General features: G+C 40.2%; 1 protein-coding gene across 3 annotated transcripts in view; it reads right to left on the bottom strand.

Annotated features, from left to right (window-relative positions):
* NAV2 (neuron navigator 2) overlaps positions 1–27,401 on the bottom strand; it is a gene marked incomplete at its 3' end in the record, with an annotated part of 419,083 nt that overhangs the window by 145,530 nt on the left and 246,152 nt on the right. For all 3 annotated transcript variants that reach the window (XM_080619489.1, XM_080619487.1, XM_080619488.1), the window contains exons 2-3: positions 16,237–16,354; positions 12,180–12,232 (exon numbers count right to left, since the gene is read on the bottom strand). In XM_080619489.1, the coding sequence (XP_080475615.1) occupies positions 12,180–12,232; positions 16,237–16,354 (171 nt within the window). The remainder of the gene's footprint in view (positions 1–12,179; positions 12,233–16,236; positions 16,355–27,401) is intronic.

The following is a 27,401-nucleotide window of genomic DNA, read 5'->3' as shown; positions in this document are numbered from 1 at the left end:
AAAAGTGATCTGTGACTGCTATCCAGCTCCAGTGGAAAAGGGCTCATGCTCACTTGGCACTCTGGTGTCTTGTAAGCAGCAAAATGCTCAACCAGGGAGCTGTCTTCCAACCCTCCAAAGTGCTAAGAATGAAAACAATGATTTTGAGATTCGTGAGGGAAGCAATCACTTTTTTTTCAACACTTGGAAAGAATCAATACTTTTTTCCTACTGTAAAAACCAAAGAAAGCTACTGAAACCTTCATATGCCAAATAGGTGTGAATACTATTTTGTGGCCACTAGCCTTAGTGAAAAGCCCTAAGCTTGGCTGAATTAGTCTAATGCATTAGAAATCATGCTGTTTATTTAAAAAGAAGCATTTCCAACAGTGTAACATTTTATTATTTTCACTTACAAAAGCTCCAACAGAGGATTCTGTCGCTAGTCCCTGCTGTACTAACATAAGAGCTAACTATTTATAATCTGCACATAACTGTTTTATGGGGAAAGTGCATAGAGGGTTGGAAATAGCAAGCTAGTCTGAAGTAGTAGCACGGTAGTCATACCATTTAGATGAATTTACCTAGGATAGAAGTGAAGCTCTCAGATAGATCTCAGCTAAGCAAAGACCTTGTGACTCTGCACCATTGTGAATTCCAACACAATAGAGCTGCATCCTTGAAATTACAGTATTCAGCAGCAAATCATCACTGAGACTCTATGGGTTCTTTGTTGGCCAAGTCTATGTATCACTTAAACCCCTCAAAAGTAGATACAAAAAGACTGGATTTGTAAAGGGGAGTGTATATTTTCTTTTTCACTGTAGGCAACGATTGGGTTTTGCCTGACAGTTCTAATTTCCCATTTGCTTTGCCAGCAATATTTAACAGAGCAGAAGCAAAACAGGAAAGATGGCAGTTGGATGCTCTCATTTCCCACTTACCCAAAATAGGGGAAAGCTGTGCAAAGGAACAAGGAAAGCCAAGGACAGGCATCCACAATGATTATCTGACTCTGACACATGAGTAGGAGTGTCCAAAACTGAGCCTTGCCATAAGCATCAAATGAATCTGCAATCTTGAACTGCTGCATACATAAGCCATCTGAGGTGTAGTCAACTCTCAAAATTCAGTGTCAGTCACACACCCTATATAATGGGTATTCCTTCTGAAATGCCCCTAAATGCCAGGCTAGGACAGCTGAAACCACACCTAAAGGCAGCCCTTCTCTGGGGGCTCCCCTTCCTTTCTAACAATGAAAGAAATAAACTCCCATAGAATTAAACGTAAAATACCAAGTGTCACAACTCTAATCTCATATTCACAGAGCCAAAGGCATGTTTCAGTCAGCTACCTCAAAACATCCTCTTAGCACAAATCTCTGGGCAGCGTTTTCTACCTGGCCAGATGGAAGCAGAAGGCATCCTGGCTAAGGACTGCACATGCCTAACTCTCAAACACCAGACCAGCAGCAGCTGCTTTGTTATACCAGGAAGGCCATCAGCTTCTTGATGGAAAACAAGATTAAAAGCTACTGGTCACACATACTTACTGATTTCTAAAGAACTTTTGTAAAGCACATCACTACACAGTTGGGTTTCATTCCCACCAGACCTACGTGCTCCTTGTTCCTCCCTAGCTTCTGCAGATACACACAAATTTAACTGCTTCACTGAATTCCTATGTATGGATCAGAATACTTCTATTTAATGCTTATTTCACTGTGACTTTCCCAGGTATTACTCAGATTAACCTCTATTCTCACAAATATCCTACAGCAATTCATGCCCTTCCAACAACACAAGCCACAAAACCCACACAAATTTTTGCTCTGATCATATAATAGCAACTTCAATTTCTATTCTTGTCAGTGCTAGAAAGCAAGCATGCCCTGGTCTGTATGAACAGAATAGGGAATGTAAGAAACAAATCGAAACCCCAAAACAAACATCCCCATCCTGTAAATGGAGACCCATGGGTGGGCACCAACAGATGCTGAACATTGACTATATCAAAGACTTGAACATGGAAACGGTCTACAGCCAAAGCTGCCAGGCCAACTCTGCCAAGTCAAACACAGGGGGTAAACTATCACTAGTCCTGCTCTTGTAACAGACACAGATGCTTTCCTCCAACAAAAAAATCAGTATTAAACTTACAGTAGGTTCCTTCACTTAGAAACCATGGGAAGTTATGATGCAAGACCTCTGCTCCCAGCTTTTACAGTGATAGATGGGGAGTTTCTCTAAGCTTTATGCAGAAAACCCACTACTTACATTAAAGCCAGTGCTCTCCATTTAACTTGAGGCTCCATATTATGTCCAGGATATTAGTTTTCAAGGGAGAAAAAGAAGATTGATTTCATGTGCAAGTTTTTCAAGTTTCACAAGCCTTTATGCAATATTCCAGCAGAATCCACATATAACGCAGAAACAAGGAAAAAGCTCTCTACAAGCTGTTTCTTAAGGTAAAAATCTATTTCTTGCCTGTATTTTCAGATCAAGCTTTTACACTCAGTATTTTTATACCATAAGGTTTATGAAGAGCATAAACATTGACAATCCTTACAGCGCTGGAGTTTTGGGAGCAGGATAGTTCTCCCTTCAAATAATATCTCATTTGCACTGCTTCCTGAACATATATATATATACACACACACATCAGAAATAACAAGACAAATTCCATTTTCCCCATAAGGATATAAATACTATTATTTCTGTGTATAAAATAAATCTTCATTAGTACTTATCCCAATTAAGATGTATCTTTTTTAAAAGAAAATAGCATGCTGCTTCTGACTATTTGGATAAAAACCTCTGTCAAAATTAAGTTTCAGGATTTTGACAGAACTTGGCGGCTATCTTAAAAATAATAGATGGAATGTAAGGACAAATGAAGCTAATTCATACTCTGAACCCAGGTTACAAGAGATTCAGTCACTGAAATAAAAATCTGTTATCATGGGTACAGTTTTCACATAGAATCACAGAACGGTTTGGGTTGGAAAGGACCTTAAGATCACTCAGTTCCAACCCCCCTTCCACTAGACCATGTCACCCAAGAGTTGATTCTCCCTCTGCTATAATTGCATTACTTTGGGTTTTTAAAGAAAAGGACAGTTTGGGCACTAACCTAAGGCTAGAAAACTAGCCTAAGCCTCATCTCTTGCATCCCCTTTGCTATAACCCTGGGTAAAACCTTAGCTTTCCTGAGTTTCAGCTCTTCCTCAGGAAATAATGGGACAAACATTCAATATTCACTTACAACATGCCTAATAGAAATAAAAATGGGGGCTGTAAGCCCCACAGAGAGATGTGATGCATGCTGGCCAAGATTTCTAATCACATCAAAGAGCACCCAAAGGGCGTTCTTGTATTGTGAATGGTTTCAGGCAATCCTGGACAACTCAAGTCCTGCCAAAGCTCATCTGGTCTGAGAGAGGGAGATGGAAGGGTTTATAGAAATTGTCTCAATTTATTTTAAAATCAGCTTTCCATGTTTATTTAGTCAAAACTGAAATTTTCCTACAGAGAAGAGAAAAAAAGGGTACTTCTTTGACAAAAACTTCTTTGACAAATATACCTGGAAATATAATTTTTGGATCAGCTTTTCAGGATCAGGCCTTAAAGATATTTGAAAAGGTGAAGTGGATAATTTGTGCATAATTTGAAAACCTGAGACACCCTAAATTATGCAGAATTAAGCAACAACAAGGTCAGCTTGGCAGAAAAAATACCAACAGAGTATCCTGCCTCTGGAGAACCATTCATTCGGGATATGGATGAACTTTTTGCTAAACACTTGACCAGATTCTACACATACCACACTAACTGTACATTATTGGCACTAAATCTCTGTTTCTGTATAAGTGAAGACAACAATAGTTGGGGAGAAACCACAGCTGTGCTCAGCAAACATGTGATGAGGAGGGTAGTGAGTCCCATGAACACTTCATTTCCGCTATTCCTGGTTGCTTGCAGAAGCCCCGTTTCTACCTGAGGTTTCCAGACTGAAAGTTATGTTTTGAGTGCCGTGCAGTTGGGATTAAATGGAATATATGATTGGCATCTAGTGAAAATGGACTTCTTCCCAAAACATCCTGGAATTCTACATTAAAAAATATTTTTAAAGAGCATAAATGCTTAAAAGGGAGGACTGACGTTAACCCACCCAATGCAGTAAACACTGGCTCTTGCACGCTGTTGTATTTCCTCCAATACTAGCTCCAGTGTTGAAGGCTCTGCTTGTCACTAATGTGAATTTGGAGCAGAAATCCAGAATTTCACAAAACTCATGTATCAAGAACTGCACTAAAAATGTTAGGACAAACAGCTTTTAGCTCAGAAAAAATGTTTTGTATTAACACTGCTGCACTTATTAAATGAATAATTATAACAAGAAACCAACCTACCAAACAAAATTTTATTTGAAGGAATGCCAGTCAATCACAGATTCATTCTCAGTGCAAGGCTGACGACAGCGTACCAGTCAAGTATCTGGTTCTGTTTATTCAAATACACAAAAGTGGATAAGCAGCAATGGTCACCTCAGGGCTGTGTCACTGCAAGGACCTCTTGCAATACAGAACTCAGCAGTTGCTGGTTCCTAAAACAGCTCCATGGGAAGGGAGCTGCGGCTACAGCCTGTTCCCAGGCTGACATGCATACCTTGAGGCCTGAGAGTGACAGCTTCACCTGTTCCCAAAGGATTGATTCCAGTGGCTGAAGGGGCATCAACACATGTGCCCCCCCCCCCCCCCCCCTTCCTTGCACATCCAGGATCCCTTCTGGGATCCTGGATAACATCTACTGAAATCCTCCTGCGTAATTGCATCAGACTAGCACAATAGTACTGTTTAAGTAGACAAAAATCATCCTACATAAAAGGAAAAATAACAGATTTTTCTGGATACCTATCACCTTTGCAGACTGATTAATTAAAATAACCATCATCACACACAGTTACAGTGCATAAGCAATGACCTAGATAACATTCACCCTCTGTAAGAACCCTAACTGACCCCTGACAGACTCCATACAAGATTTAGTCACAGCACAACTTTTGCTCATTGGACCAAATTCAACAGTGAGTTAATATACTCCTCTGCACCTAGTAGAGCCTCACCAAGAAAACACCATGAAGGTGAAGACAGTCTTTAACACCTTCCATGATTTCCTGTTTTTTCCCTATTTATGCAAAACATAGCAAGAAGCTGTGAGTTTGCAAAGGACTGCATAAAAGGTATATTTATGTAATAATTCTACATAAGTAACAGTCATGGCAAAACCCAATTCTTTTTCTAGGCTGTAGCGCAGGTGTAAGTACATAAGTGGAAGATGATGAGATCTCCACATGCATATGTGGAATGACCCTGGTCCTGTAATGCATCTGCAGCTTCATGTATTTTAGTCCACACAGGGGGGAGAACTGTAGGTGTTGGAAATGGCATAATTCAGATTAACAGTGAAATAAATGAGCAAACAGAACCTAATTCTGTCTTTGTAGTTAAGCTCACATCTTTCAGATTTTCCATAAAAATTACTTTTTCTCTGTTGCTCCTTATGGAACCTCACACTCTTTCAGAGACACACGATGTTCAAGTTCTTACATCACTACAGGGCAAAGAATTAGAGCACACCATCAGGGACCATGAAGATGATCCTGTATGGGAATGACAGACAGCCTGTCATCAGCAATGCCTCCAAAGGTACCACATACACCCACCCAATGGACAGAGCAGTATGGACATACCTCCTTATCTCCCATCTTCACAAGCAGTAGGGGTTTGGAAGCATTTCCCTCCAGAAATTAAACACCTGTCCAGTGACACTTTATCATGCCTTATGGCAGGGAGATGTATTTGCTGGCTTTTCCCAATCCAGTCTAGCTCTATTTGTCATGTTATTTTCTGTGTGGGACGATGGCAGGGGTGAGAGGGTGGCTTGTGATTTTATTTAAGACTGCAAGCTCTGCAGCACAGAAACCTATGATCAAACTGTGCCTGTCTCACTGATGCCAACACACAAATGGTAAGTGTGAGAGAATAACTGAATCTCAGGGAAGGGGGGGAGAAGATACAATAAAATGAACCTTAACAAGGAGCAGTAATTATTATGAAGTAAGGAAAAAGGACATCTAAGTAACCTGGCAGATGACCTCTGTGGCAAGTTGTTCTTGCATACATGACAACATGGGTTCATACATGATGAAGAGAAACCCAGGGAGCTTAAAGAAAATGCTTCAAGCATTCCTAAACTCAGTATTTGGCCAAGTGCCTCCACAGGCAGTTGAAGGAGCTGAGCTGGCATCTGGCACAGCTCTGGGTGACATCTTCCCCTCCAGCTAACCTTCAGCTGTCAGTAACGTACCACGGGTGAGGGCCTAAAGATACCCATTTGTTAACTACAGTAACATTCAAACGGATTCAATTTCTAAACATCTACTGTAGTGAGATACAAATTCCCCAGACAAAGCAGGGGGGAGGCTCACCAGAAGACAGAAAAGTTCTCTTTACTGCACTGCTCAAAGCAACCTTGGAGTAGGATTACTTGAAACGATATGGCTATATTTAACCACTGGGATATGTTTCCAAAAATCCTCTGCTAGGAATTTGCAGAGGAAAAACATGCTTGTGATGCTTTTGATCTCTCCAGCAGAGTTGAATTAGCGGAACATGCCCAGGCAGCAGAGTCCTCCTCTGCTCTGGGGAACAACCAGACGTCAGCCCCACAAATCCAGACGGGTTTTTGCACTCAGCTATGGCAACGCTTATACAATACTGAGTACTTAAAAATGCTCCAAATCTTTAGAGGAGCAGGTTAAAGTGGATGTCTGCTCTTGAAAAACAAAGGCAGAATTATTTTCCATGAGAAATATAAGAGTACTTCCTTTTTTCCCATTTCTTTGTTAATTATTTATACAAAACACATAGTTTGCTGCGTGGGTGATGCAGATGGTTTCAGCTCATCTTATTCCTGCCAACCAACTCACTAATGTGTCCCCAGGTATACCCTTGAAGTATGGGCTATATCACACCAGCATTCATCTTTATAATTTCAATTCACTAAAATGTTCTTTGAGAAAAAGAACACAGAAATATGGACAGCATGTGCAATAGGCACAAACAGTAATGATTTCAACTTCTCATGCTCTTTTTGCCAATAAAATAAAGACTCAGAGCAGAGGATGGAGCTGGCAAGGGTCACATTGAGAAGTGGATACCTGGCTCTAAAAAGTGAATTAAAACTCCCAGCACCACGCACTTCAAGACCATGGTCCTTGCCAGGCTGGAGAATATTCATACAAACTGTTCTTTGACATTGGGTGTCGCATACACAACAGAACAGCTCAGTTTCAGAATACAAGAAAACAGGCAAATATTAAAATAATGGTTGAATTGCCGTCACTGGGGTAAGGAAAACACAGCCTTCACCCTGACTTTCATAAAGTTCTTGGGAAGAAATGCAGACCTAAGTTGCAGTACAAGATTGCTTTCTGTCTGCAAGACAAACAGTAGTAGAAAGACTGAGCAGTATTATTTTACGGGTTCAGCTTGATACATGCATCAGAAAGATAAGATTTGTGAAGAACTTCTGGTCAACGCACACAGAAAATAAATACCTCCTTTTTGTTATTTGATAACTGATGCTTGTATACACAAAGTGGTCATCCTTGAAAATAATACACCCCAACTGCAAACCCACATGCAAACCAGTTATTTCCTCCTCTATTTATAGGAGGGAACTGTGGTGTTGCTTCAGCCTACATGCCTTTCTGTTGCTCTAAATTCTTGGTTTGGGTGTCCCACATTTCCCCAAGCCTAGCATAGAACACTGAATGAGTCTGGTGTACCCTCCTACAGATCCCCCAATCCCTTCCTTTCAGCACTGACAGCTTTGCTACCACCCCTTCAGGCATCAGTAGCAAGGGTAACACACCATCACTTCTCAGACATTCACACCTAACATTCCAGTTCTTTCTAGAGTATCATCACCTGCCATTATTTCTTTCATTTTATTTTGAACCTTAGAAAAAACAAATCTGTTTTCTCATTAGTCTCTTCTCACATATTTTTTCTTAGAGATATATATAGAGGTATATAGATACGTCTTATCTCTTTCCAATGCCACAGTAAGTATTTCTTACCATTATATTCACGGTAGAAAACCTCCTCTACCTGTCCTGTAAGACATCTTGCTGGTACTTCTTTAATCCTTTCTTCCAGTCCCATCTTCAGCTGTGCTTCAAGCTTCTGCCTGCGCCTGGCAACATATCCCTTCACTGGCAAGCATCTGACTTCAAGTTCACATTTTCAACATTAGCTTTCTTTACTTGTCTCTCTCCCCAGCCACTTCTATGCTAGCTAATATGGATCTTTCTTTACTTCACCTCACTCTCCACTTTCATGCTCTGATTTTTCAGATGTCTTATCCTTTGCCTTTTTCTTATATCATCTAATCTCCACAATTATCCCATCTGTTATGATTTATCACTTACCTGTAATGAGTAACACAACCACCTCCCTCCCCCTCTTTGCTGTGCTATGCAAGAAGATATATCAATATACAAGAAAATGCTCAGCTATCATACTGTGCTAAAACATTGCCTGTGAAACCTCCTTCCAAACCTGAGCATTTTACACGTTTCCTCACAGACAGAACACAGCCCCTGTAGAACAAGATTTCGACAGGCTGTCATTACAGCCAGACTTGATACATAACACACAGCATATAACAGCTCACTTAAGCAATCTTATTTTTTGTTTATCTTATTACAAATATAAGTGATATGAACCCTTTTCAATAGGTAACATCTGCAAAGATCTCCAAATAAATAAGGATAATCCTAGAAGGGCAGGTATTAAACAATACCTTCTATATAGTCCAGATTCTGCAGGATGCCAAATGTTGAGCTCTAATATCATCCCAAAACAAGAGGCAAATTGAAAGAAAGGAAGAAAAAAAAGATCTCTTGTCCTTCTATAACCAAATGATATTAGCAGAGATAACCCTATTCGGGTTTATTGACCTCATTCTGTTTTTCATTAGCCTTCAGGAGTGGAAGCTAGTCTTGTTTTGCCCTGCTTCACACAGTTATCAAGAACTAAGCCAGTATTATCTGAAGCTTCATTCTAAAAATCCAAATGCAGTTGTGGTGACCGTCTTCAAACCTCTTGGTCCCAGAGGCTCTGCTCCATTCAGCTACAGCCTCTATTAACCACAGGATTTTCCACATGCCAGCTGGAACTAATCATCTCAATTACAGGCTTTTGGGGAGAGGAATAGCTACAGTACAAAAATAGAGAGGTCTGGAAAAAAAACATCACCCTGGAATAGGTCTTATGCAGAGGACAAGATACAACATAGATTATATAGAAGCCAGCCAACTCTTATCTGGAGCAAAGGAAGACAGGGATACTCCCCAAAGCAGATAAACCAGACAAGATGACAACAGGGGATAGGTTCTCACCTAAGTGATTTTTCATGGAGCCAGTGGGGGTCCTTGTCATGTCACTCCTGGCACTGGGACAAGGCTGATAAGCACTGATGGTCCCAAACGGTTCTGCAGTACTAAACTTAATTTGACAAGGCTTATTAGCACTGGCTTTGAGCCTGATAGATGCAAGCTGTCTCTAATGCTCAATTTGGGCGAATTAGTATGATGCTCTCCAATCGTGGAGCAATGGAAACAAGAATGCAAAGAGACCTGATCTGGCTCTGTGCTGAGCAAACTAAGGTTTGGCGGGCTTTGTTGGCTTAGGATTGTGCCACATAAAAGCAAATATACTCGCTTTCACACCCCCTTCAATGGCTTTGGAAGATACAGATGTGCTCCAGCTTTCTAAGCTAACACATCTGGCTGGACGTGAGCTGGCTCTTCACAATTCAGCTCACATGTGTGTTTGTTCACAGCATCAAAGAAAGATAAGCGACCACAGGGGGAAAGACGATGATACAAGGCTTTCCTCTGAGATCTGTTGCATTTCTATTTAATGAGCAAAGTCAAACATTCATTTACAGTGTGTCCCCCCAAAATTTACTCATCTTACAGGCACTACTACCTTACAGACACTACAATAAAGACACCTGCAGCTGACAGATTCACTTGAAAATGTAAGACCAGACATCACCTGGTTCAGTATTTGAACTGACTGGACAGCCTTGCCTCTTATCACCTCCCAACCAGAAATACCAAACACAAACACCAATCCCCACACTCTGGAGAATGCTTGTAAGCTCTAAAAGGAAAGTGCATGGAAATGCAGAGAATGAAGACTGCTGTATCTAAACAGACACTCTAAAATACTCATTTTTTTCCAGGAATGCAGGAGACCTGCAAAAGGGTTGTCTCCTTAGACAGTGCAAGCAACTGTATGAACACCACATCTATGAAGATACTTAGGTTCTTGCTTTACTATCTTTACTGTAAGATGATAAAGAGCTCTGTAAGTATGCACACTTAATAAAAGCAAGCCAAAAGCATAATGCTTGTTTCTTCCCATGTGAGGGAAAACTGCTGGGTGTGCCTTGCTATGACTGATGCACTAGGTCTCATGAACATGGGACACAGTCCCACTCACCACCCTCCTGAACAAGCAACCAGAGTAATATCAGAGGAGATGGCAATGCAGAGCAAACACTTCTTTCCAGTGCTCTTCACAATTCCTGATGCAGCACATAGAACCACAGACTGGTCTGGGTTGGAAGGGGCCTTAAAGCTCATCCAGTTCTAACCCCCTGCCATGGGCAGGGACACCTTCCACTAGACCAGGCTGCTCCGAGCCCTGTCCAGCCTGGCCTTGAACACTGCCAGGGATGGGGCAGCCACAGCTTCTCTGGGCAACCTGTGTCAGCGCCTCAGCACCCTCACAGGGAAGAACTTCTGCCTCAGATCCCATCTCAATCTCCCCTCTGTCAGGTTAAAGCCATTCCCCTTGTTCTGTCCCTACAGGCCCTTGTCCAAAGCCCCTCTCCAGGTTTCTTGTCAGCCCTGTTAGGCACTGGAAGCTGCCCTAAGGTCTAAGTGACTGTTAGCTACAATGTCCTGGAATCTGTTACAGACCCCAGTCCTGAATGAAAAGCAGTTCTTCTTATGATACACTTGTGGAACACTAAATTATAGCAATCGTCAAAATTTCCTCAATTATTTATACTCTAGACAGCTGCTGTGGCTACAGCAAGAAGAGTAACCAACATCTTTCAAAGCAGTAAAAAGTAGCAATGATAAATCTTTCAGACGACTTTGAGCAAGATTCATAACTTCCAAGAAACAACAAAGAGCCAAAGCAGAGCAACAGAACACACTGTGGTTTCTGACTGGCAAGCTCTCATCAATATTCAATCTTTCACTTAACTATGTGAGTGGTTGTGGGCAGTTGGGAGCAGTCATAAACACAAACAACATGAAAACAGCTTCACACACAGGACAGATATTCACATACCCCCAAGTGAGCATTTGCAAGGCAAAGGGATGATGTTGGAATTGATACTGTAAAATTATATTTTCCTCAAGATACAGAAGGAAATAACATTCTTTAAAGTATCACAAGTGTTAAGCACCCCTCTCCTAGGACCAGTTTCTTATTATTTGCATTCCCAGTAAAGTTCTGCCTAGCTTCAATAACATATTCATTAAGTACTATATGCTTTTAATTTCGCTGCACTCATTTTTGGTTCTCCAGCTTTAATTATTATATATAAGCAAGATAACAACCAACTTGTTCTACAAGTTAAAATTTGGCAGTCAAAGCCAAGTTGCATACAGTAAACATCTTAAAGTTTGCAATTTGAAATTTGTTCATGGAGTGCATTTTGATAATTTATTTCTTCTCAAAGGATATAGGAACTCCTAATCCAACTTTAAATCAATAGCTAATTCTGCTTTTTCAGTACTACTCTCTATATTTTTATACATTCCTGTGTAATTATGAGGTATTTCAGAAATATAAAATACTGATTTTAGTATTTAATTTTAGTGAGAACAACAGTGATTGTACTTATGTAATAAATCATAAGGCCTTATTCAGCTACTGTGCAGAATAGGGCAAAAACTGTAATATTAATGTTCTTCAGATTACACCTTTGCTCTCACTACTGTGAAAAACTAGCTAAAACCTCTTATTAGACGTCTCAGACATTGAAGTCACACACTCTCAGTTCTCAACCACGTACACACAAACAACAGACCACTTTACTACTTACCATTTGAGACCTATTTTTAGGGCAGCCATTAATGTCTTCAATCTTTTCATTTGCTGAAAAGCAAAAAAAAAATATAAAAATAAAGAGGAAATAAAGAAAATAAAAACTATACCAAAGACATTTATTCCAATTATCCCCAGAGTACTTGCTGCTAGCTAAATCAAGGGGTTCAGATTGTAGTTGTCCAGTCAAACGGAATGGGTGAAGTATTAAGACCATCAAAATAAAGGCAGCTGGAGTTTGCTAGAGGGTCATGCCTGCAGAGACAGCTGGGGGCAGAAAACAAGTGGTCTGACACCACCTTGTGCAGTGAGGGGGAACTCCTTTAAATTACAAAGAAGTTTTAAACTCTAGAAGCCGAATATTGCTGGGTGGAAAAGTCAATATGATCTGTGTATAGATGTTTGCATATCAGTGAATTTTCTTGGAAAGTGAACATAAGACTTTAAAACTATATGGGAAATTTATGATAAATAACAAATATTTTTATTTTTATTTAAAGCACAAAGCACTTTGGAAGCTTCTTGCCCATGGCATAGAGGCAAATCTATTTGCAGAAAAATACAAAGTTCCAATCTTTCAAGTCCCAAGTGAAATAACGAAGTTGCTGAGGTGGCTAAATGTTTGCCTTCGTCTCAGATTGCTGAGTTTCACATTTAGACCCGGAAATGGCTCGTGTGATGGACTGAAGACCAGTTATAATCAAAGTCTGGTTTCCCACAGTTTTTTCACTGTAATAAAGGTCGTTGTTCACAACCCATTTGATGACTAACAGATTGGCCTCTCATCAATTCTTGTATTAAAAGTTTTATTCTACCAATCCCATATTCTTAGGATATCAGTCAGAATTTCACCTCATTTCACATCTTTCTTCAGTTAGAAGTATCAATGTCCTACCCAAAATATGGTAGGAATTATCACTAGAGAGCACTGCTAGGTTCGATCCCAGGATTCTGGTTTGAAATACAAACCTGATACCTTCCCCTACAAATGTAACAGTACAATTTCCATGAAAATACCTATAGACAAAGCATACATATATATAGACAAAAGGTATAACAAGTCATAGCATAAATTTGAACGTGAATAGCTGTCAGGAGTGATCACAAATGACTTTTGCAAAGATCTGTTCTGTTTAAGTTAGTGCAATTAATTGCAGTCAGAACATAAGTTACCCAGAGTATTTATGTATCCCTGTAAGACAGGCAATCTTGGCATATCCACCACACCTACACTAAACAATGTCCCCATCACCTTCTATAATGATGTACTGATTGCCCAGCACACTTGTGTGCACATTTGACTTTTTACTGAAACTAGTTTTATATAGCTGAATAAGTACTTAACACTAATGCAATGTCTGCATCCCTCTTCAGAAAGCCATGGCTTTTGTATCTGATCTGACTTTAGTTGTAGCCAATCAATTAAAAGAATGATAGAATGGTTTGGGTTGGAAGGGACCTTAAAGCTCATCCAGTTCCAACCCCTTGCCATGGGCAGGGTCATCTTCTACTAGACCAGGTTGCTCCAAGCCGTGCCCAAACTGGCCTTACTCCATAAAATATCCAAGGCATCAGTAAGAAAAGTCCTATCAGACAGGGCTGATGTTTAATTTTAACATCAATTCTGATTCTTGAAAATCAAAGGTTCTTACAGGGAACCAACTGATATTTTGATGTACTACTGATTTCAGAGCATGCATATCTGCATTTATGAATTTAAATATAGCTACTATACTTATATGGTGTTATTAAGGCATCTATTACTTGTATATTCTTTTATAGATTCAGATTTTGAGCTGAAATAAATGAAAATGCTATGAATGCATTTTAATCGACTATATTATCATTAGCCATTTTGAAGTGTGAAGATTAGCTCCTCTGAAGTCAAACACAGTGATGTTTGGTTTCACATCTTTTTTAGATTTGCTCCTTGCTTGGATGCTAAGGTCAAAGGACTTCCTAGTTATTACTCATTTTAGAGTTTTCTTTTCCCATACACGCAGCTATTTCACTTAGGTAAGCAGAAAGATTGCAATCACTGTCTTGGCATAGTCACTAAGTCTTACGGAGGCTTCATTAAAAAAAAAATAAAATAATTAAAAAAAAAAAAAAAATATATATATAAAAAAAAGATTTAACCACATTCATTCTTTTTCCAGGTTTGAATATTAAGTAGTATTCCAATATCCATGGTGTAAATCTCGGGTGGTCAACACAAGAAAAACTATCACTAATAATTAAACTCGAATCAATTTCAGTGACTTTGGATGATCTTGAGATACTCCAAGCACATGACAAAAAGGCAGCTCTTCATGGCTGCTTTTATACATATCACACCATAACATAAAAAGAACCCTTCTGCACTGCATATAGATTTCTTAATATGCAGGCTTGTTTGTAAGAATAAGAGCTTGCATTTTGCAGGCTAGCATTGAAGCTGCTTCTAGGCGTGAAAGTTATCACCATCTTAGTGACAATGAGATGCAATGTGTATAAGGCCATACACAGCAGATACAAATTACTTTCTTCACTGCTAATTCAGAGGATTCAACTGAGGATGTTTAAATCAGAACTTTCCTTCACATGGAGAATGTTCTCTGAAAATGAAATCCTTCAGCTTGAACTGTAACTTTGGAACCTTGCAGGCCTAATCTTAAATATTAGCCAAAAGGCAGCTCTAAGAATGGCTGAGAAAATGCAAAGGTGAATCAAAGTAAATATTACAGCAGGCAATGCGATTTCTGTGTATTTTAGAGGGAGGAATCTGCATTTCATAAGAGTTTTCACAAGTCAGTACTCAAACAGCTACATTAGGTATTTGGTACAACTGGGTTCACATTTTTCGTGTTCTGATGGTGGGATTGTTACATATGTGGAAGCTCAGTGTTACTCAGGGTAGCTAGATAAGCCTGAAACGAATCATCACCTAACTGTTCCTGGGTTTCCAAACATTTTCCCTACTAAAGGAAACAGATACAGGTTGAACCATTGTTCATAGTGAATACCTGTCAACACACAGTTTTATATCTCTGTAGGTGCAGGTCTGTAGAATGCTACTGAGATATAACATTGCTCTACAACAATTTTTTTTTTTATGTATTCTAGTGCAGTTCTAGTGGGGTCTCATTGGAATGATGCCTCACAATTGCATCCGAGAACTGGGATTGCAGATTTGTACCTTACATTAAGGAAGTAGCTCATTTACAGCATCTCAAACATATAAATATGCATGCACTGATGTCTTGTTATTTCGTTGCTGTCTTCTTAATTTGCATCTCAAATCTGTCAGTTTGCTTCTAACAATAGTTGTCCTAATTCCCATTAGCAGGCTTTCAGATTCCATCCATCTCCACTGGGCTATGCATGAGCATCCCAAGAACCAGATGGATGAGCCTCTGAAGGAACTAATGAAGGATCCAGGCCCTAGGGAAGAGGGGCAATATGTAGCTTCACATGGGGCCAACAGAGAAAACAGTTTAGAACCTTCATTTCTGTGAGTACTAGGGCAAAAATGAGGGAATTAAAAGCTTTGTAGCAATGAGCCCATATTTGAGATTTGGGCTAATGATGCATTATTTTCCTCATTTGAAAACTCATTACGAAAGATTTCTTTTTTCTGCCATACAAAAATTATATCCATTCTCCTTTCAAAGCTGTATATATGGATTTTCCATATCCAGCTGGAGGTTCAACCCAGCAGGCCAGTATCACTGTGAATTATGTTCAGACCAATCCCAAAAAGGTATCAGGAATGAAGACAGAGGAGGATAACAGCATTGTGGACAGAAAAAAAACCCACATTCATCATTTGCTTTTTGTAGCATTCAGCCATATGAAGCAATATTGCTGTGTCAGGAGATCTTAATCAGCAACAGCAAATATTGTTTCCACTATGCCTTAAGACAAGGCTTTATCAAATTAATTAGCAAAGTCTCTGAAGGAAAATTATCTGTATAATTCCAGGCAGTTTGATGGATTTCCCCCCACGTGTGTATGTAGAAGTTAGAGACAGTGAATTTCTGAGCAAGCTGATACAAAACCAGAAGTTCACTCACCTACAACCTGGATTATTTCGGCTAGTAATACTCCATCAGTCACATCTTGCTGTAGATCCTTTATCAATCTCTTGTGGCCAGATTTTGCTAGATAGTGATTTGCCCAATCTGTATAAATCTGTTAGGAAAAAAGATAAACAAAAATAGTTAGTCATAATGCAAACTTGAAAAAGGAGAGGTCTTTGTTTCTCTCAGTACCTGAGGGGCTGATTTAAGATCATTGCATTTTGCTCTTTGAAACAAGTCAACAACATTCAAATTTAAAGTATTGTGCAGATGAAGTATTCAGCTTACCATAGTAGGGCTTCTCCTATTCAGAAATCTGAAAACAAAACTCACAGGAGATGATAAGAAAACTCTTGACCATGTTACAGCTTGAATGGATCAACACGCAGACAAACTAAACGTGGCATGGCAGTAATAAGTTTGCAGAAGAGCTATCAATTTCCACCTAAGTAATTATTTTTGCATTTTCCCTTTGACATTTCTTCTTCATAACGTTCAACATAACATTCTTCTTTATAACATTCAAACATAAATTTCTCATTACTTTTTCAAGAACCACTTCTGGGAGGTATTAGCCATACAGCAACTTCATTTTTAAGAAACTACTTTGTTATATTACCCGATTTTTGAGAAGGGCTTGTAGTGACAGGACAAGGGGGAATGGCTTTAACCTGACAGAGGGGAGATTGAGATGAGATCTTAGGCAAAAGCTCTTCCCTGTGAGGGTGCTGAGGCACTGGCACAGGTTGCCCAGAGAAGCAGTGGCTGCCCCATCCCTGGCAGTGTTCAAGGCCAGGCTGGACAGGGTTTGGAGCAGCCTGGTCTAGTGGAAGGTGTCCCTGCCCATGGCAAGGGTTGGAACTGGATGAGCTTTAACATCCCTTCCAACCCAAACCAGTCTGGAAGTCTGTGATTCTAAAAACCTACCAATTCTAGTAAATTCCATCTCACAGGTTAAACAAGGCCATTACATTGATTTTCATCTCTCATGCAAACTTCAAATTGTTGGGACTTATTTGAAAATGTATTACCTGAAACCTAAGCACACAAAGTTGTCAAAAATGTCTCTTTAATCTGCATTAAGTACTGCTCCCCACATTCTAGCACAGTTTATTAAACACCACCAGAAAACTTACAAAATCTTTTAATGCTAGGTTATCAAAAACAAGGAAATACACTTGATTAGGAACTTCTGCTTATGAATTAAATAACATTTCTTGTTCTTCATATAATATTTTTTTCTTAATGTGATGTTTATATTCCAAAAAAATAAAGTAAAAACTACTAAGAAACAGAATTTTACCTATTAAATATCCAAATATTAATGTTCACCCCTACTCAAAAGTATACTGGAAAAATCTGCATCTCAATTCAGCCTATCAGTAAGTAGGAGTAGATTCATTGTGCTTTCTAGAGCATGACCCATGCCAATCCTCCACGGTCCTACAAACCACCATGTACTGGGGGGATTTTTTGGTGGTGTTTTTTCAATTAAAGCACTAAGCTGGTGACAAACACCTCAGACATGTGAGTGAATCACTGACATGGAGAGCAATGCTGCACAACAGTATTCAGTCCCCAGAAGCACAGGGAAAGCTCATCCTGGGCATTGCCCAGCAGCTACTGTTTTCTTTCACTGTTACTGACAGATGGAAAGGAAAGAGGACAAGGAGAAGCGCCCTAGTCCTTCAGGGCTGTGGTCACCAGGCTGTCAAGGTTCCTATCCCCAGCCTCAAAGAAGCAGATGGAAATGATAACCATTTAAGTCATATTCTGTCTGCTAGCAAAATATTGTTGAAATAAAACATGACTTGGAGCCATTCCCCCTCTACCACCCTCTCCTGAGCTATGCAACCCTCCCCATTATTGTATGTCATAGAATCACAGACTGATTTGGGTTGGAAGGGATCTTAAAGCTCATTTAGTTCCACGCCTCTGCCATAGGCAGGGGCACCTTCCACTAGACCAGGTTGCTCCAAACCCTGTCCAACCCATATCAACACATATCAAATACCATCCAGCCCACATCAACACAGATCCTTTAAATTACTGACTAATACAACCAAGCTACTAATTTGAGAAGCATCTTCAGCATCACATTGAAAATGCAAAGCTTATGTCCTTCTCCTTCATGGGAGTTAAAAGTCAAAGCCTCAGAGTCAAGTATTTGCCAAACAGGACAGAGGAACCTGGGAATAATACAAGGATTGTAATTTCACTCTCCTCTTACACTCGCTGATTCAATCTCAATAGGATGAAATGAGTAACAGATATTTTGACTACAGTTATACTGGTTATAAAGTCTTCATTTGTTTGTTTTGGTTGTTTTTGTTGTTGTTGTTGTTTTTCAAGCCTGTAAAACTCTCCTGGTAGCAGCAATGAACGAGTCACTCAAAATCAGTACCATGTGTCCCTATTTTTCATCATTCATACTCTTAAGTTTCATCTTCAGAGCAGCGGGATGTGCATTTCCTACCCCAACAGTGTCATGGACCTGAACAGAAAAACATGCTGGAACACCTCTGTGAAAAAAACCAGAGCCAAAAACCACCTCAATGGAAACCATCTCAATGAAAAACTCTGAGTACACAAGAGCGACTTCCCTGGCTGCCTGGAAGAAGAAAAGGGAATAAACCCCCAACCAACCCACACTTTGCACAAACCAGACATTGCATTCCTTAGCTCCTGTTACAAGAAAACATTTTCCGTAACAGGAAGATACTTTTAAAGATCCAATGACTTCAAGGAACTAGGATTAACTTCACCTGCTTTGCCGCTGTATGGTTCTAGCTTGCTTATCTACAAGTAAAGACAGAGCAGCAAACACGTTGCAAACCACTCACTTCACAATCACAAGGGTACATCCTACACTATTACTGCAATTCAGCTGACAACCAACTTATCAAGCACAATAACTACGTTTCTTTTAATGGGAGGGCTGTGATGAACGTCCTAATTCACCACAGAAGAACTTTCAGCAAATATAAGGTTATACTTTGATGCATCAGTTCCAGCCTGGATCGTTTCCATGATGCAGATCATCATGCAATCAAACAAACGCTTGGATCAGCCCTAGAGTTAACACAACACAGGAACGGAGAACAGGCAGTGCAGACCTCTCCTGGCAGAGCCTGAAATTACAGCATCAGCAAGACCTTGAGAGCTAGTTAGGATTGATTTTTCAGTGAAGTAACAGAGTGAAAATGCATGCCTGGCATTGCAAAACTGCTGTTTCATAGCTGTTTCCTACTGCACTAATTCCTGCAGCATCGGGGAACACCAGATCTTATATTCATGCCCTGTAAATAAACAGAACCGCAGCAAAGAAGTCCCTAACTCCCCTAACAAATCCTCCTGGTGAAGGAGACAACTGGAAACACCCTCAAATACCTCCTGTCTGATTCACTGCCTCCAATAACACGTAAAGAAACTCCCTCTGGTTGGCAAATTATTCTTGTAAGCCCTACCTTGTGTGCTGAGGTCAATGTCTGTGTTTGGTATCAGGAACTGCAAGCAGAGCTTTTCTGCTGGTTACAAAATATTCCATTAAATGCATCAGTAACAGGTCCTTTTCCAACTCAAACCATTATATGATTCTATATATGATAATAATTTGCACCAGGATGGAGAAAATATTTGGGTTTGGGGTATCTAAGGGTATGGAATAGTATTTGATTAAGCCAGTTGTTTAGGAAAGCCTTTTGCAGGGAAATAAAAGTATACTAAATCTTTGTTTCTCTAAAAACCTTTATTATACCACATTATTTTGCAATATGCGTAACATGCAATTGTATTCGTGTATTTTTAACCTGACTGGGCTATTTATTTAGGAGCTCTGAAGCATTCTTATGGATGCAGTGTTACATAGGCATATTGTAGTACCTCCTCATGGTCCACTGCTCATTTTTATGGTATATATTAAGCTGATTATGGAAACTTTCCAACATGTTTTCAAAACGTGTTTGTTGCAAGTCTTTGTAACGTGCTACACAAATATGATTCCCAATGTTTCTTTTCCTTTTCCATACAAACAAGTGAAAGAAAAAAAAGTTAGTGTACAATGGTTGCTATTTCTAGACATATGAAAAATGTTTCAAAGCATATAGTGTTTTCAAATGTTCAAATCCAGGCAAATAAGTGGGAAAACAATAATAAAAGGAGTAGGAAAACACCACTGAGAAACTTCCCATTTGTATATGCCTGCCTCTGCAGAGGAATTTTAAATGCTCACCATTTATTTCCAGCAAATAGGTGACAAAGTCACATGTTGGAATATTCACATGAATATTACCTGAAGTCACCTTCTTAAAAAAAAGGAAAATCTTGTGATATGAAAGACTTGACCCACTATAACCCAACAGATAGCTGCTGTATTATACATAGATTATATATATAATACATCGAGGCATGGAATCAACCAGGTTGGAAAAGACGTATTGGTTTTTAAAACCTTGCAGTGATTTCTCACAGTATGAAAATCGCTGGAAGCAGCTCCATTATTGTACCTAACGAATCCAAGCATACAATGTGATTTGGGCATTATCACCATTAGCAGGTCTTTGTGCCTTAAACCAGGCAGTTTAATGTTTAACTCGGGTCTAAGTTCTGGCTTTTGTTAAAGGTGGACTCAGCTGTTGGGCAGATTTTTTCTCCTCAGTCCATGATCCCAGGAATCAAATTATCTGGGAACAAACTAAAAACAAATGTGAAAGTTTTTTTTCCTTCTCTCTTCCTCTCTCCTCCCCCTTTTCAATCCATCAGGTTTTAATTAAGAGTGTAACAGATAAATATTGATTTTGGAAATATTCAGTGCATTATGAGTCAGAGCTAAAACACTATTGCACACAGTAGCAAGGTCTTAAGCAAAAAAAAAACCCAAACAACCTATCAACCAAAACCACCTCCAACACTTTGCAAAGCTGCTTGTAAAGAAAAAAGCCTCAAAATTAGTAAGTCTTAAATCAGGAAGAACACCACATTTAGAAATTTAGTGGGGTTTCTCCCTCTCTCCTTTCCTTAGCCTTATACCTGCTTGTTAAAGCATGTTTCAGACGAGAGAGAAGTCTTGCTTTCCAGCTAAGAGACCTCTGCACCTTCTTGCCACTTCAAGTTTCGAGCAACTGCACCAAGAAACTACATCTATCACACATCTCAGTCTGCCTGCCCCACATTTGAACACTGAATTAGCAGAAAAGGAGCTTTTTGCACATCAGGTTGTTTCCTCCAGCTATCACAAAGCACTTGGGGTGGGCCGGGGTACATACTGACAGGGAAAAGCAAAAAACCTCAAGCTTCTGTCTACTTAAAGTAATTCAGAGTCTTTTAAACCTTGGAAAAAGCAACCAAAAAGCCAAATAAATTAGTTTGCCTAGGTAGCCATAAGAGCCTGAAGCTGATCTCAAACCACAGTATTCCTTTCCCCAAACACATTTTAGAGGCAACAGGCCAATACCTGGGCTGCTCAGACATGCTGATAGGCAGGTTCTTCTTGATCTGCTGGCAGATAAGGCCAAACACGGCATCTGTAGGACCATACTCCTCTGTTCCCAGAAAACAGAGCATGAATAAAACTCATGAGCGCAATAAATTCAGGAAGATCCTTTAAAGATCATGAAGGAGATCCAGTATAGCTATGGAGCTGCAACTAGATTAAGGTATCAGGTATCACTATGTACTCCAGGGTCTCCTTTAAGTGGACTTTAGTTCCAAATGGGACACCAACTACCCAATGTTTTTGCCTCCCAACTGCTATTCTGAAATACGATCATAAAGAGGAAAGGCTTCACACAAAACTAATCAAAAAGAATTTCCCTCTTCTAAGCAAGCTAGGAGAAAATATGCCTGAACCTCTTCCTTGTTACTCCCTCTCCATGTCAGCTCCTAACTAATCAGGCTCTGCTTGTTTTCTTCCACTAATTATTGTGAATTGGGTAACAGCCGAAGAGTGACTTTTTGACATCATGTAGCATAATTAGAGCAGAGCAAGGCTATTTCCATGACTGAATAACAGGGTTAGCACATCGATGAACTCTATCAGAATACCCATTACAATGCAACACCTGTGTTGCTGCTAACCTGAGCCATGCTGCATACTGATGTTCACAGGCAGAAAAACACCCTGAAACCTAAAATACCAGACACTGTATATTAAGATAATGCTATAATGAGAATGCCTGCAGTTGTTCCAATGCTGCAGGGGAGGAAAGCCCATCAGATGCTCACTGCTGCTCAATGTAATGGGTTTACACATGCAGTGTCATTAAAAACCCCATTTTTGACTGGTAACACTAACTGCAGTCTTATGCTGATGCATGCTACACTCTAACACGATCTCAATAGGTATCTGACTGCAAAGTCCAGGGGTAAATAGCTAAAAGCCAAAGGCATAGCTTGAAAACTGATCTCAGAAGCATCTCTGGCTCCAAAGGAGCACACTAAAGATAACAGCAGTTTTCAAAGTGTTTTGGGATTATGGCCCCAACAATGTTATGGCTGGTATTTTGCTGAGTTACTGGCAAAAGGACAACTAAAAAGCACATGGTAAAAAAAAAAAAAATTAATAAAAAAAATTATAAACACCAAGTTTAACAGCATTTGTCACAAATCTTTTTCAGAGATTTTTGAAAATTTCTGGCTGTACTTGCCCCCATGCCTTTCTTAAATCCTGAAGCAAGTCTGTATCTGTACATCTGTACCACGACACAAATCCCGCTAAAAACACAGTACTGGCTCTTCTAGAATGAGTAAAGTTGCTACCCAAAAGACTGGGGTTTTTCTCCAATGCAAGATCTTGCAAGAAAAAAAAGAAAGCAGCTTAAAAAGCAGGGCACAGAAGAGACGCTGTGTGCCCACATTAAATAAAAGGTATTAATGGGGTTGGAAGGAATTCTGTCTGCTCCCTTTCTTTCAGGATGCAGCTACAGGTATGTAGAGAGTAGAACAGGAAGCAAACTCCACTGACCACAGCGATGTGCATAAGCCCTTGGTGATGCTCAGCTCAGAGGGAGAAGAGGACATATAGGGTAGGCAGTGAATGGTTAGGTTGGTGTGGACACATCAGCCTTAGGCTGCAATCTGTCTCCTCTCCAGCATCTCTCAGAGATACTGGAACCCCCCTGAAAGTCAGGATGGGGACCTGGGGACTTGCTTATTACCCCATCCTACCAGCATCTTGGCACCAGGACTAGCAAACTGGGAGGAAACCACCAGAAACTCCAAGTTTGAGGCAATGATGGGCAGGTGAGATGGTAAAATGACCTTCCCAAAAGGAATCCATACATTTGCAATCCCCTAAAAATAGTTGTTGTGATAATTAGTTATTAATTAATATCTAATATGATGCCAGTAAGACATTATTCATTATCTAAAGTGATGGAACTTTCCAGTTACCATCAACTATGGGAATGCAGCTGTAATCAACTGAGGTCTTGGTTCCCACTTCTCTGAGGAGACAAAGAGGTAACTCTGCTTCCTTTTTGCCATTTATTAAGCGGAACTAAACTAACTGATTTATTCTATTCACATGTGCAAGTGTTTGTTGGAACAGCTTTAAATTATTAGTCAGTTGGTGGGAGGTATTCCACTGAATATTGCATTTTACTGGACACTTATGGACATTAACTACCCTTTGGAAGTTAAACAGGGAAATGGGTAATTTAAGCAAACACCACCGGGACTATTTATTTCTCTCTCTCTTTTCAAAGCCTTATTCCCGGCTGGGGAGAGCTATTCTCATGCATATGACTACTATTCAAAAGCAACTGGCTGACTCACAGCACACCCAGCCAAGTGTGTGTGTAAATTTTAGCTTGCAAGCCTTTCCAGTAACAGAGCCTTAGGCTGTCCACACTTCAGGGCAGGCACTCCTTCCTCTTAGTTGGTGTAAAGCAGATCTTTAGGAGATGCTAAACAAGTAATACGCTTTAAATTGCCTGAACAGCACCTTTCTTACTATAAGCCTACTGAATATTTTACTACATGTAACACAAAAGAGGAAAAAAAGATGTTTTCTTCCCTCTCTCCCAACCATACAGCTTCTGAACCCTGTTACTGTCAGCACTGCCTATACAGAGGGGTAAATATTTCATAGCAAAGCAACATTTTCCTACACACTAGCTAGAAGGTGAAGCAAGGCTGGCAACTATGCTGGTATCCAGCGAGCTCTGCTCCCAAGGCTCCCATTATCCACATTTGCCACATACAAAGCCCCTTCAAGCTGGAGCCACACACTAAGCCAAGCAGGTGTCCACTCTCTTGTTCCCCCTTGCCAAACGTTTTAAATCCTGCATAGAAATGAGATTTCATTAACACCTGCATCATTTCTTTGCATATCCAAAAGTGAAAGAGAATTTAAGCTTGCTGAACTGACCAGCAAAACCCATTCCAAGATATATTTGGCCACAGTCAATCAAGTGATTTATCCCACGCCAACAAAATATAATTGACCTGAGAGAACAAGAGAAGCAAATGGACTATAGAAAGTCGCCTAAAGTGCACACCAAATTATTTCCACATATCACAGTTCTCATATATGAAATAAACCCATTTACATTACTACCACACACAAATAGCAACAGAAAAGGGCTTATCTGGAAAGGTGATACATTGCTACTCCGGAGAAACCACAGAAAATCAGAAGCTGCAAGCTGAAGAAGAAGGGGGAAAGAAACAAGAAAACACCACTTCTGTGGCTGAAGTAAGTTACTGTTCAACAGCACCACTGCCATCATCAAGGAGCTGCTTACTGTTTTATAATGATCACAGGAAAATTTACTTCTCCCACGAGCAGGGACATGGAAGGTCGTACTACTTATTGGCATATTTAACATGAACATATCCTGCTCGAGCCCAGCTCTTCCTTCTCAAGGGGTCCACAGTTAAATGATGACACATATGCTGGCACATGAAGCTCGGGTGGCTAATTTTAGCTGAAGTCACGCATGCACGGTGCTCATATTTCTCACACTGTCATATTTTACAACTCCCACCCCTCCTTGCTGCTTGTCCCTTACACAACCGCTGCTCCCTTCTCTTACCACTGTCTGTAACACAGAGTTTCAATGCTCAACATCAATTTCAAACAGGACAAATATATTTTATAGACACACTCTTAAATAATGAAGCTATTAGCAGCAGGCATTATGTTTGGTAGGTCTGTTGTGATAGACACCTGTGGGCATTGAAAGACATTAAAAAAAAAAAAAAAGGTGAGTTTTTGTTTGGGGTTTTTGTTGTTTATTTCGAATTTTACACAATCAGTGGACTTTCCACTCATTACAGAGACAGCCCCCTTCAACTAAACGCTCCCAATGCCTGCAGAGATTTATGCTCTGAACTGAACCCCAAAACCTTGCATGCCATATATAATCAGCTTCATCCTTTCATTGCAATTTGGAGTGTTCACAGTATCGATCATTGAGTCATAGAATAGGTTGGGTTGGAAAGGACCCTAAAGCTCATCCAGTTCCAAACCCCTGCCACAGGCAGGGAGGGACACCTTCCACTAGACCAGGCTGCTCCAAGCCCTGTCCAACCTGCCAGGGATGGGGCATTCACAATGTTTGAAGGTTGCATCTATCACAAATGCAAGCTAAAAAGCCTAAGGCTGAATTAGACTGAGCAGACCCTCCTGAGCAAGGTTCGGTGCAGATAGCAAGGGCTGTCCTCTGGCAGGACCCCACCACATACAACTCACTCTAAATCTCATAGTCTGCCCACATTGCTGGCATTCCCTAAAAATACAGGGAATTGTCCCTTCTCAGCTGCTCTGCCGAAACTTCTTGTATTAAAAACATAACATTGCCAATATTGCCAATGTGAGAAGAGGTGACTGCTTCAGCTCGCCTTGTGCCAAGCTGAAGGACAGATGTCTGACATTTTAACTGCTTATTTTGCAAAAAGCACACTCCTGCCAGAGCAAAATCTATGTGGGTCTTTTAAGTGCTCCATGAAAAGTAAATAACTCTGCAGCCATGCTGTCTCCAACTAGTGCTCCCCTCCAGCAAAGCCCACTCACCACCAGCAAAGGCATGTGTTTGCTTTAGGGACGGACAGGGCTTTGATTGAGTTTGAAGAGAACATAATAAGCTGTGACTATCCAAGACATGAAGTAGCTGTTTTACCTGCACAGGATGAAGTGCTGTGCCTCTGATGTGCCCAGGACCATGCTAAGAGCAACAGCTCTGCTAATCCAAAGATGGACACCGGATGGAGTGGGAGAAGGAAGGAGGTCTGCACATGTTCCCCACCTCCCAAAACCCTGACCATTGAAGAAGGGACAGAGATCTAACTTCAGGCTGCTACAGTCTTAAATATAGCTTTATGCTATGAGCATCCAGTACTATAATACTCAACATGGTCAGTTCCCAAAAAAACAGTGTAATTTTGGCATGCTTAGCCTGTGATAGAAAATAAAGTTTTCTAAACTTTTCTAATGAAGACAGACTAATTCTCTCTGTTTGGAAAAGGTGCGACGAGACTGCTCCAAACAGCTGCTATAATTTCACTGCTATTTTTCACCTGGGGTCACAATGTTGTATGGCTTCAGTATCACCTCCTCAGGGCAGAGAGCCACAGCAGCGTGCAGGATAAAAACAAACTATCGCTGCTGTATTGGATTCTGAGGAAACAAGGATAACTAAAATTATCTCCAAAAGCGAGTAACAATCTGGAGAGGGCTGGAAATTAAACCTGACTTTCCATGTAGCATCTTAAGCACGCATTCATTCCTCTATTGTATAGTCTCATGAATAGTTAGAGGATTAATTCACCAAAATGACATTCACAGTTGTGAAGCAACTCCAAAGGGAAGTAAAATTGGTCTCAGAGGCACATGACTAATCCATTACAACTGCTAGCAACGTGTGAAGATGAAAGTTTTCTGATCCAGAAACACTGTAAAGGCTTTTCTTACTTTTTAACAAAAGCAATTTGCTGTGGGGATTGCGGTATTACAGAAATTGGTCTTCGTTTCACCCGAGACACCAAACGCTACCCCTCTTTTAGCAAAGAAGGACAATACACCATTTCATTTGGGGTCTGCTTAGTGTTCGATTGAAGAAATTGAGTTTTCAAAACCAGGGGCTGGACAGGTTTAGTCCATGGCAAGACCCTGAAGTCACCAGCAAACTATTCTCTGCTCCTGTGAACAGGATGTCTAA

Source organism: Psittacula echo (genome assembly GCF_963264785.1).
Source record: "Psittacula echo genome assembly, chromosome: 5".
NCBI lineage: Eukaryota > Metazoa > Chordata > Aves > Psittaciformes > Psittacidae > Psittacula > Psittacula echo.
Note: the sequence above shows the minus strand (reverse complement) of the source record. Positions and strands in the feature narration are given on the sequence as shown.